We start from the raw sequence: 12,826 nt of genomic DNA, 5'->3' as shown, positions 1-12,826 counted from the left end.
CACATGGGACACTGAGAATAGCATCTTTATCTTTAATCAATCTTATGTGTAAATCATAACATCACTCATGTACTGGTCTTTTTCAATACTGAAGGACAACAACAACTACTACTACTACTACTACTACTGCTGCTACTACTACTACTACTACTACTACTGCTACTACTACTACTACTACTACTACTACTACTACTACTACTACTACCACCACTACTAGCAGGAATGAATGAATCAAATCAAGGGTGGGGGTGGGGGTGAAGACTGGGGAAGACATGGCAATTAGTAGATAGGAAACAATTGAAGACAAGTGGGAGAGTAGGAATCTTCTGAGAAATGCATATTTGATACAAAGGTTTTGTTTTCTTTATAAATGGGGGAGGATTTTTATTAATTAAAAAGTTTTAAAATAGATATGGGTTAAAAAAACCCTTTTTCAAAAGTCTCATTTCCCAGATATATCAAGAGCTAATAATCCTCAGAAATGATAGATGATACGAACAGGCAGTTTTCAGAGGAAGAAATTTAAACTATCTGTAGCCATAAGAAAAAAATGCTCCAAAACACTAAAAATAAATGAAAATTACTCTCACTCCCATATATATCAAAAACTGGCAAAGTTAATAAAAGAAAAAGGCAAATGTTGGAGAGGTTATAGGAAAACAAGCACATCAAGGCACACTTGGTAGAGCTATGAATCGGTCCAGCAATTCTGGAAAGTAATTTTAAATTATGGCCCAAAAGTTAATAAATTGTGAATGTCCTTTGACACTACTAGGCCTATAGTCTAAAGCAATCAAGGAAAGGGGGGGAGGGAGGGGAAGAATATATTTTTTATAGTAGCCCTTTTTGTAGTGACAAAAAAAAGGATCAATTATAGGATGGCTGAACAAGTCGTGGTATAATACTATAATATCACACACCACCAAAATAAATAATTCAAGGTATGATTTCAGAAAAACATGCAAAGATCTGCATGAACTGATGCAGAGTATCTTCTTCCCATGCAGGAATTCACACAGTTCAGCTCATTAAATCCTTCATAATTAGCCCTTCCCATCTACCCTCTCTGCTTTTCCTGTACTTGAAGATCAAACTTTCTGTTAAGCTCTGGTCATTTCAACAGGAAAAGTTTCATTGAAAGTCCATCTTTTTCCCTGAAAGAGGATGTTCAGTTTTGCTGGGGAGTTAATTCTTGTAATCCAAACTCTCTTGCCTTCCAGAATATCATATTCCAAGCCCTACAAATCCTTAATGTAGATGCTGCTAAATCCCGTGTAATCCTGACTGTAGTACCACGTTTCTTTCTGGCTGCTTGTAGCATTTTCTCTTTGACTTGGGAGTTCTGGAATTTGGCTATAGCACTTGTGGGAGTTTTTTTTTTGGGGGGGGCAGGAAGAACTCTTTTAGGAGGTGATCAGTGTATTCCCTTGAATTCTATTTTACCCTCTGCTTCTAGGACCTGAGGGCAATTTTTCTAGATTATTTCTTGAAAAATTAAGTCTAGGCTCTTTTCCTAGTCATGACTTAAGGCAATGGGGTTAAAGAGTGACTTGCCCAAGATCACACAGCTAGGCAATTATTAAGTGTCTGAATCTGGATTTGAACTCAGGTCCTTTTAGCTCCAGGGCAGGTGCTCTATCCACTGTAACACCTAGCTCCCCCCAGCCCACTTAATTTTAAAATTCTCCAGCTTAGCTGTTTTTCAAATTTTGATTTTTATTGTTTTTTGATTTCTCGCAAAGTCATCAGCTTCTTTTTAGTTCCATTCTACATCTGAATTTAGTTATTTTCTTCAGCAAGCTTTTTTATCTCCTTTTCCAACTGGCCAATTCTTTTTGTGGGGGCAAGGCAATGGTGTTAAGTAACTTACCCAAGGTCACACAGCTAGGTAATTATTAAGTGTCTAAGGACAGGGCAGCTAGTTGGCAAATTACTTAGCTGTGTGACTTGGGCAAGTCAGTTTATGCCATTGCCTTGCAAAAAAAAAGTGTCAAAGGACAGATTTGAACTCTGTTTCCCCCGACTCCAGGGCAGGTGGCTCTTAACCACTGCATCACCTAGCTACCCCTGACCAATTCTTTTTTTTTTTAAGGTTTTTGCAAGGCAATGGGCCACATAGCTAGGTAATTATTAAGTGTCTGAGGCCGGATTTGAACTCAGGTACTCCTGACTCCAGGGCCAGTGCTCTATCCAATGTGCCACCTAGCTGCCCCTACCAAATTGATTTTTAACATGCTATCTTGTTCAGTGTTTCTTTGTATCTCTTTCACCAAGTTGCTGACTTGATTTTCATGAATCTCCTGCATCCCTTTCATTTCTCTTCCAAGTGTTTCCTCTACCTCCCTTACTTGCTTTTCAAAGTCTCTTTTGAGCTCTTCCATTGCCTGAGACCAATTCATATTTTTCTTGGAGGCTTTGGATATAGAAGCTTTGACTTGGTCATCTTCTGAGTGTATATTTTCATCCTCCATGGAGCCAAAGTAATTGTCTATGGTCAGATTTTTTTCTTACGTTTGCTCATTTCCTCAGCCTGTGACTGATTTACCATACTTCCAAAGCTTTGGGGGAATTTTTGGGACACACACTGCCTCCCCCAACCTTAATACTCCAATGTTTTATGAGAGGCTGACTGCTCTCCTGGCCTATGCTCTGGTCTGTGGATGACTACAAGCATTCCCTCTCTTCCCTGGAGCTATGAGGAGAGTCCCAGCTCCTCCATGGTAGTATAGGGGCCCCAGAATTGCAAGTATGGGCAAGGCAGCAGAGTCCTGCCTCAGGGATAGCAAAGAGACCTCTGCAGTCTCCCCCAACTCCTTACCATCTATGGGATGAGTGCTCTGGAAGCAGGTACAGGGTGGCTCCATGTGTTCCCTCAGCTTTGGGCTTTTCCTGGAAGGATGGAATTGGTGTGCACACAGGGCTGTGGCTTTTTCCAAACCCCTCTTCAGGTGGAACAGACCTTTCCCAAGGATTCACCAAACGGTCTTAGGCTGTAGATTGCTTCGCTTAGTCTTTCTGTGAATTCTAGATTTTGTTTGGAGTCATAGTTTTACACCTTTGGGAGTTTTTTTGGGGGGGGGAGCTGGGAATTTCTGCCTTCACATCACCATCTTAATACTTGCTATTTTTTTTTAAATCTTAAAAGATTCTAAAAATAAAATACAAGGGGTGGCTAGGTGGCACAGTAGATAAAGCACCAGTCCTGGAGTCATCCAGCCTAATAAAATAATAAAATAATAAAAACAATAAATAAAAATAATAAAATAAATAAAATAATAAAATAAAATAAAATACAAGATTCTTTTTCTCCCTGAAGGGAAGGCACTAACATCTGAGGGTATCAGTAAATGTCTCATTGAGAAGATGTTGCTTGAAGAAAATAAAAGGAAGGCAATCTGAAATTTTTTTAAGCATAAGGGTCGGGTCTGTCAGGGCAAAGATGAGAGATAAGTGTTATCAGAATAATGAATATAACACAAATCAAAGTCCTAAAAAGGCAACTGGTTACTAATTATTTGCAATGTTCAATTGCAGATACAAAGAACAAGTGATAAAATACATTACAGGTAAGAATATGAAAAACACTCATCAATTATGTTTGGTCTTGCTTCTAAAACTGGATAAGGCACTGGAATTAAGTTTTCACAGACCAAAGCAGTTGTCCTTCAATTCTTTCTATCTGCTTCTTTCAGTAATCATAATGTTGTCTGCATTAAGTTTTTTTTTTTAGGTTTTTGCAAGGCAAATGGGGTTAAGTGGCTTGCCCAAGGCCACATAGCTAGGTAATTATTAAGTGTCTGAGACTGGATTTGAACCCAGGTACTCCTGACTCCAGGGCCGGTGCTTTATCCACTACGCCACCTAGCCGCCCCTACATTAAGATTTAGTTAAAACTCTCCTATATATTTTTATCTGAATAGCTCATGCTTCATTTTTTTAAATAATTCTAGAATTCTTTTCTTGATGTCATTATGATGAAGTTCTGGGACACTACAATTTCCAAAAATTTTTTTAAAAATGCAAAATTTTGGGTGTTTTTTAAAGCATTTCTCTAAATGGGGAGTACACACACAAATTGTAGATTTGCTGTCACTTTTCTTGAATAATTCCAAATTAATTGCACTATTTCAAAGTAGTCTATATTCAGTCATACTTAAATCTTTATGTACTGGGATGATACATTTGAACTTTTAAATGTTACCCAACTTCATTCAAAAGAATAGGTTTTAAGGAAGAGATTTTGGTAAGAGAAAGATTTTTGATAAGTCCCTGTATAACTTACTGCCTAATAGTGAAATAAGACCAAATATAAATGAGTGAAATACATATTATTCTAATTTCTAGTTAACAAATACTTATATGCAAAGTAGTTATTAAGTTATATTCTAGAGCTACAATGACAACAAAACATTCCATGTCCTTTAAGAGATAAAATATATAAGGGCTGTTATTGAAAGTCCTTGTGGAGGAGGTGATGTTTGACTTGAACTTTACTGGATGATTAGGAATACAACAGGCAGAGCAAAGAAGCCATTCAAGACAGAGAAGCAAATGGTAAAATGAAGGAAGGTTAGAGACCAAAAAATACAAAGAATAGTCAAGTTTTGATAATGTATTTAAAGGAGAGAAATATGAGAATAATAAAAAGTAGTATTAAGAAATTTTGGAGGCTCTTGAATACTAGACAAAGGAATTTTTTAAAGTTATTTTTTCCACCTACATGTAGAAATAATTTTTAACATTTGTTTGGAGGTTTTTTGAGTTCCAAATTCTATCCTTTCCTTCCTCCCCCACCCCAAGATGGCAAGCAATTTGATATGGGTTGTACATGTGCAATCATGCAAAACATATTTCCATATTAGTAATGTTATGAAAGAAAACAGACAAAAAACTATGAAAAAATAAGCGAAAAATAACAAAAATTTGATCTGTAATCACTATCAGTTCTTTCTCTTGATATAATCAACTGCATATTTTAAGATGGAGGAGTGGAGTTATATGAAAAGATCATACTGAATCCTTTCCCCCTCTGAGAGGGAGAGAGAATAATGCCTGAAGAAAGTTACTAATATTATCATAAGGATAATTGAAGACCAAAAATTTCCACAAACACAAAAAGGCTATTTATGTATATTAACTGCACAAACACTATGCTTGAACCACATACTGTACTTTCTCATGTCTATTTTGATTAAAAGCCAAAGATACAGACCTACTGAGTATCCTAGATAAGAATTATACGGTATGTCTGGTAAATGTTATTCATGAAAGCATTCTACTAAAGGTTCCATGGCAATTTTCTCTGATCTTCTAAACAAGTATGGAAAGAAAATTGATCTGAAATAAAATGATCCCTTTAATTTTAATCTCCCCTTAAACAAGTTTTCCCTTTCTGCAAGCATATAATTACTTGCCAACAAGTAAAAATAACACATTTCTGTTCAGAGTTTTCAAAATTACAAAACAAAGTATTTGGGATTATATTAATATACAATTTAGTCTAACGTACCCCTTAGGTAAGAATTAAAATCTTTTAGTGTGTGTGAAAAAAGATAACTTCATTATTCAATAAAAATCACTTAATTATGGTTCAGAAGCTCAAAATAATTTGTCTAAGCAGATATTCTGCTATAAACTGAGGTTTTCTATGTCATAGAGAACTGGTCTGTATCCAACAGAAAGAACCCTTCTAGGAAAAATTCCCTTTTACAGGGCCCCAGACCTTTGCTTAGACTCAGAGGCCCAGCCAGAACAACTCATCACTTCCTTTGGAAAACCTAAGTCAATTCTACATTAATGAAAATATCCTTAGTCCCTTAAGAAAAAAAAAGGGGGAAGGGAGGTTAAAAAGTACCATCATCTAAAGCTCTTTTCATTCAGTTTCAGTCATTTCTTCATAACATTTGCAATTCTTTGAGTCCTGTTACAAAAATTTTCTTCAAACCATTCTTTCATTAGCAAACAGTAAGTACAGCTACTAAATTAAAACCTTCTCATTTAAGTCTTCTACCACAATTGTTTAAAATTTTATAATGATCAAAATTATGGAATTTGTAGAGAATTATGAAATTCATTGCTTCCCAAATATAGACTATCCTTTTTCTTCTTAAATTATAATAGAAATATTCTAAAATGAGCATTACATTGAATATGCATTGTATTCTATATCAGAATTGTAGCATATCTTTATATTTATTAATTAATTTATTAGTTATCACATGGCAAAAATTATATTGAGCAATAAGGATATTGAGATTCTATAGGGAACTTAGAAAAGTGATATGTGAATAGATATATACAGAGTAAAAGAAGACTGAGGCCTTGGGAGGAGGGGAGGAAGAGGAATATAAAAGGGCCTCTCTGAGAACTGAGGGGCTTTGAGCTGAGTCTTGAAGGAAGTCAGAGATTCTTCTATAAGGAGATAAAGAGACAATGTAAAGGCACAAGATGAAAGATAAGAATGTCATGCAAGCACCTTAATGTGGCTGAATCAGTTTGTGGAGGAAAGTAAAATGTAAGATGACAAATGGTAGAAAGCCTAGATTTGTAAAGAACTTTAAATGCCAAACAAATAAGAGTGGATAAAGAGTGGGGCCTGAAATGTGAAGACCCTGGTTCAATTCTGCCTAAACACTTAGCCAGAGGGGCAGCTAGGTGGCATAGTGGATAAAGCACCAGCCTTGGAGTCAGGAGTACCTGGGTTCAAATCCGATCTCAGACACTTAATAATTACCTAGCTGTGTGGCCTTGGGCAAGCCACTTAACCCCATTTGCCTTGCAAAAACCTAAAAAAAAACACTTAGCCAGAAATGTGACCCTGAGCAAGGAACTTAATCTTGCTTTAGTTTGCTCATCTGTAAAATAGGGATAATAATAGTATTCAACACCCAGGGCTATTATTGTAGGGATCAAAGCATTTAACACAGGGCCTGGCATACAGTAAGCATTATATAAATGTTAGTTAATACTATTAAAGGACTTAACCCAGATAAGAAAAGCCTCCAAGTTTAACTTAAACTATGATATTCACAAATTCACCAGTTCTGTAAAGACTGGAATGCTTCACTTATTCTACCAGAATAGAAGTTGCTCATAGACACCCTTCTTGATATCCTTAGTGCTTAGTACAACACTTGCCATATAGTCATTGCTAATAAATAAAGAACCACTAAAACACCACACAACTGACAATAGAACACAGGACACAGATTCAATATAATGTTCATTTTAGAATTATTTTTAGGAATTTCTGAGGTGCCCATCCCTCATCCCTCATGATGGGACTGCTGCCAAGATCAACATGTATTTTGTGTTTCAGGTTCTAAGTGAGGACTATGACTCTTGGAAGGGCATTTGTATCAGCTGGCATCAGTGCTGAGATGCAATGGGAAAAGATTGAAAAGAAGAAAAAAATTCAAAAGCATATAATTAGGTTCCATGAAAATGAATTACCTTCACTTTTTAGGTAACAACTCTAATCTTTATTAACTCTTTCCAAAAGCTGTATAATACTATAAAAAGTATTTCAGTTATCTAGGTCAATACAATCCAAACATGCTAAGTTTAGGGTCAGAATCTTACCTCATAATGTATTGCTTTTGAAATTAAGATTTTTAAAAATCTGAATAAAAAACTCTTTAGGTAGCATATATAATCTTATCTTAGGCAAGACTGCACACATTTTATCTTTGGTTGGTTTTTCTTTGAGCACTCTGTGACAGATTCATTCTTTTAAGAAACCTACATTTTTTCCAATGCTAAAAAGAAACAACATTGATATGAGGCCAAGTTTGAGAGAACCATAAAAGCTGATAAGACTGGAGTTAAATTCAGGGAGAATGAATGATGGCAGTAAAATACATCACCCTTATTTCTACTCACTCTAGTTCTGGCTCTCATTATCTCTTGCCTAGACTCTTGCAATAGTTTTCTAATTGATCTGTCTGAACTCTGCTTCAATTCAACTTCTTAGACAACTACACAAATACTTCCCTACAATATAGGTCTGACCACCACCTCCTCTCAAACATCTTCAGTAGGACCCCTTCCTTCTTTTCTACTTAGTATTCATCTATCTTTAAGTGTACTTATTGTTTCACTTTTATGTATTCTCAGTGCTTCACATAGCACCTGGCACATATTAGATTCTTAAGAAGTGATTATTGACTTATTGATCAATTTGTTTCATATAAAAATATATTGGAACTCAGTCAGTTCCAAAGCCGACCTCTCAGCAGTTATTTTCTATTCATTTTTCCCCACTCTTTGCAAGGAAATACTGTCATAATTTGTCATCCTTGAAATGCTTTAAACTTTATAGAGGAGTTTATAATTAAAACTGACATTTCCACTGGCTATGTATCTCCCTGTTTAGTAAATAAGATTCAATGTTTTATGGCTTGACATTTTCTGATGTTTTTCACACTCCTCACTGAAGTAACTGTTTTGCTTTGTTTATGCAACATGCAATGGTGATAGTGATAAACAAGGAGGTCAAAGACCATAAAATATTCTTTAAATATTAGTTAAAATATTCCATATGGGGGACAGCTAGGTGGTGTAGTGGATAAAGCACTGGCCCTGGAGTCAGGAGTACCTGAGTTCAAATCTGGCCTCAGACACTTATTTACCTAGCTGTGTGGCCTTTGGCAAGCCAGTTAACCCCATTTGCCTTGCAAAATCCTAAAAAAGAAAATATTCCATATGAAACAAGAGACAAAAGTTTGAGAAAATGATTCACAAAATGATTCAAATACAATTATATAATTTTTCCTTCCCAGAATCATAATACAATACAATTCTACAATTGGGAGTTTGTTTTCTAACTACTAATTAAAACAATTACTCTATGTCCTAAGAATCTTACTTTAGCATTTCAGAAATTCAGAAAAATATCACTAGTCCATAACTGTGGGGCTCAAATGATATTTCTAAAGTATTAAGGTGATCAAATAGGCTACAGTAGCAATCTGGGTTACCACTTGTCAGGGAAATTGTAGCTGAGTATTCTGGTTCAGACAAAGGCTGGATTTTAGATTAGAGGCTTCAAACACTGGACCTACAGGTAGATCCTAACAAATTCAAGCACAGTCAGAACTAGATGAAAATGTAGTTGGGAAATATTTAGTAAAATAAAAAAATACAAAAGAATATAAATAATGTTACTATATGGTTTTTCAAGTCAATATGCAGCTCCCAGGGATTTTTCTGTCCAGTGTAGTAGTCCCATTTCTATTTGGGTTTTGACATCACTGGACTAAATAGTCTTGTGGGTCCTAGTTCCAACTCTAAAAATCTGGCATTCTAATTTCTAAAAATTCTAATACATCTTCTCTACTATATATCTAAGATTCTTTTTTCACAAACCTTTTTGAAGTTCAGTATTCCTTTTTCCTCTAAGTACTATATAAATGCTTGCTATTGAGTTGTTCTATTTCCCACTATTAAAAATTTATGGAATAGTACATTATCTTGTTTTATTAAAAATAACCAAAGATGATTACTTTAAAACAATGTTATTTTTGATTACTTAACCAAGCATATAAAGCTAATGTTTCAAAATGTCCAAATTTATGGACAAAGTATAAATTAACTTCCTCTGCTTTCACTTGAATGAGAATGTATTTCAGCATGAATATAAAAGTAATAAAATTATTCAAATGACACAAAAACAGTATAATTTGCATTAAACCAAACTTCTGAGCCAAAAGGCTAAATTAAGGGAAAATATTTCAAAAAATTCAATTAAACAGATGGGTTATACCTGATCTTTTGCATAACTTTATGCAAACAGAAAAATCAAGCTGTATGAATCTAGATATATAAAGAATAAAAAAAGTGGAGAACAAAGTGTGAAAAAATAGGAAATTTTTTTCTTCTGCCTAAAGCATAAATGAAAAATTTTCTTTTAGAATGACATAAGGTGCGCCTACATCATTACTGGAATAAGTCAAAAACCATGTGGCAAGGAAATATTTATGTGGAGCTTTAAAATTTTCATTTTATATATTTTATATCTATTTCACAAAAATGGGAGCAGGTACTGCAGATATTATCCTTATTTTGGACCATAATTCCTTAAATTTTCTTATTCTAGCATAATCCTTTGCACATAGTAGGTGCTTACTGTTAGTTGATTTTGAACCTCAGTTTCCTCATTTGTAAAATGACAATCATAGCTATGTGAGAAAGGCTTTGCAAAGCAAGGTCATTGCTGGAGGGAAAGGAATTTTTTGTCTTAGTATCCTCAGATCTAGCATAAATACTTGGCATATTGCTTCAAACTTAAAATGTTTATTGAATATTCATAGTCTCTACAGACTGCCTTCTGTGGGGAGTGGGGGAAGGGAAGCAAGAATAGGGGACAAAATTGTAAAAACTCAAAATATTCATAGTCTCAGTCAGTATCAGAGAACCTAGGTCCCTTCTGATTTTCAAGTCCAGTTCTAGACTTTTTTGGGTTTTTTTACAAGGTATGGGGGGTTATGTGACTTGCCCAAGGTGTCTCACAGTTAGGCAATTATTAAGAGTCCGAGGTCGATTTGAACTCAGTTCCTCCAGACTCCAGGGACGGAGCTCTCTCCACTGAACAACTCAACTGCCCCAGTTCTAAAATTCTTGCAAAAAGATGGTGCAGCTTGCCCAAATTCAGGTAAACAAAACTTCCTCTTTACAGAATGTTGTAAAGGTAAAAAAGTATCATCTGGAGAGTAAAAACTATAGTCAAATGAATTTAGAGATGGGGGGGCTTCCCCCCCTCAAAAATCTTTTTTGGAAAAAAAAGAATGTTTTCTTCATTAGTTGGCTGCTATGGTGGGCACCATGCCCAGAAAAATGTAGCAATTGGCCTTTACTATAATGTTGGTTTCTCCTTGTTCAAGTTTTTGCCTGTTTTCTAAGAGTAGCAAAAACCAAGTTCAAAGCTCAGCAATTTGTAGCTCCCTTTATGATAATTATCTTAAATAGTAAATCAAATTAATTTCTAAATGCTTGAAGAAACTGCATACTTTTAAATTTGGATTTGCCAAAGATGATCATTTTAAAAAACAAATCAAGTTTTAATGTCGAACTCGAAATGATTTTTTGAGAAATAAAAGTGGAATAAAGTGTAGCCTCGATTTCAACTTTCCCCAAAGCAGAGTCTCCAGAAATGTTATGTTTGCATTTGCAACATCTTTAGCCAATCACCGCGCTCACTCTTTCCCGTCAGTTTCCGCAGGCACGCACCAAGGCCCTCCCCCTCCCGCCCCCACCCCACGGAGCGGTTACTATGTATCTGCTGCCGCACTAACTGGGGATACAAATATAAACAAAAAGAGTTTATCGAGGCCGAGGAATCGCTTTCTCCGTGCCCAAGGGCCCAGTCAGGGCTAGGCCACCGCCAAAGCACGCACACAGCGACGTGCGTGCAGGGGTAACTTTAAAGCTCTCTAACGGTTCCGAGGCGTGAGGAGCAACAAGCATCGCATTTCCAGAGCAGCTTACACACTTTTCCAAAGCTACTCCCAACACTTCCCCTCTCTCCTTAATCCTGAAGATTCACTGAGGTGGCAAAGGAGAGCTAAAAACAACACACACACACACACACACACACACACACACACACAGGGACAGAGACAAACACACACACACACACACACAGGGACAGAGACAAACACACACAGAAACACAGACACGGGAACAAACCATTTCCTGTCAATGAATGGCAAAGGATCTCCTAAGGGTGACAGGCTCCGGCCTCGGCGCAGTGGGCACCCGCCAGCACGCACGCACGCGCGCTCGGCGCACACACCCTCCAGCTCCGGGGGTGGGACGCCGAGGGGCAGAGCGGCGGACAGCCGGCCCCCCAAGTCCCGAGTGACTAGAGGCGGGGGCCGCCCCCGGGAGGGAGCTCCCTCTCACCTGCGGGGCCGATTTCCATTCATGGAGCTGGGCAGGGCTGCTCTAAGCGAGAATGGGGCCCGGTCCGGCGAGGGAGGCGACGAAACGAGGCGGGCGGCGGCTCCCCGCCCGGGCCGGGCTCTCGGGGCGGCGCCGGCTCCTCCTCCGGGGCCCCTTCCCCGAGCTGGCCAACGGCCGGCCGGGCTCAGGACTCCGTGGCTCCGCTGGAGCTCCGACCACGCCGGGAGGAGACGGCCGTGGAGATGCGGCCGGCGCGCCGGGGCGGGCCGAGCTGGGCCGAGCGGAGGAGAGGCGGGGAGCGCCGCGGGCCGGGGTCCGGAGCCGCGGTGCCTCGCAGCCGCTGGGCTCGGGCTCGCTCAACCGCCGACTTCCCCGCCGGCGCCCCTCCCGGAAGCCCGGCTGCGTCACTTCCGCAGCCAGTTCCAACCCGCCGCCTCCGTCGCCCAGCCGCCCTTTACCCTGAATGAATAGTTTATTCCGGCGCGCGCACCCCAGGCCGGCCCGGGGCGGGGGGGAAAGAGGTGGGGCGCGAAACTCCGGGCAGGTGGGCGGGGATGGAGGCGAAGGGGAGCGGGAGACGTGTGTGGCTGGGGCGGAGCGGAGGGGAATGAGGGACTCGTGTGGGGGGTGTGTCCCGGCCCCGAGACGGAGGAGACCCGCGGGCTCGGGGCGCGTCCCACCGGCCTCAGGTGCGCCGGGGAAGAGGCCAATCGGGAAAAAGAAAGCCTTGGGGGCGTGGTCCTGCCAGGGGGCAGAGCTCTCCTGGTGCCTCCTATTGCTCCAAGCTGACTGACAGGAGGGTGGGGGAATGTGTCATTTTTTAGACAGCCTTCCCCCCCCCGCAGGATTGGCTAGCAGCCAGGTCTGTCAGCTTTTCCGCTTCTCTGATTGGGCGCTCTGAGCCCCCCCCCCCCCGTTTAGACAG

At 39.1% G+C, this 12,826-nt stretch overlaps 1 protein-coding gene across 3 annotated transcripts in view; it reads right to left on the bottom strand.

The window, feature by feature from the left end:
* Positions 1-12,236, bottom strand: part of LOC141508692 (protein argonaute-3) — a 96,359-nt gene extending 84,123 nt beyond the window's left edge. For 2 of the 3 annotated variants that reach the window (XM_074217525.1, XM_074217526.1), the window contains exon 1: positions 11,902-12,236. In XM_074217525.1, coding sequence (XP_074073626.1) covers positions 11,902-11,920 — 19 coding nt within the window. In that variant the 5' untranslated portion in view covers positions 11,921-12,236. Of the gene's footprint in view, positions 1-11,685; positions 11,736-11,901 lie in introns of those variants that run through there. The other variant, XM_074217527.1, reaches the window with a different exon arrangement.
* Positions 12,237-12,826: the final 590 nt, after the last annotated feature.

This window comes from Macrotis lagotis, chromosome 1, assembly GCF_037893015.1.
Source record: "Macrotis lagotis isolate mMagLag1 chromosome 1, bilby.v1.9.chrom.fasta, whole genome shotgun sequence".
Lineage (NCBI taxonomy): Eukaryota > Metazoa > Chordata > Mammalia > Peramelemorphia > Peramelidae > Macrotis > Macrotis lagotis.
Note: the sequence above shows the minus strand (reverse complement) of the source record. Positions and strands in the feature narration are given on the sequence as shown.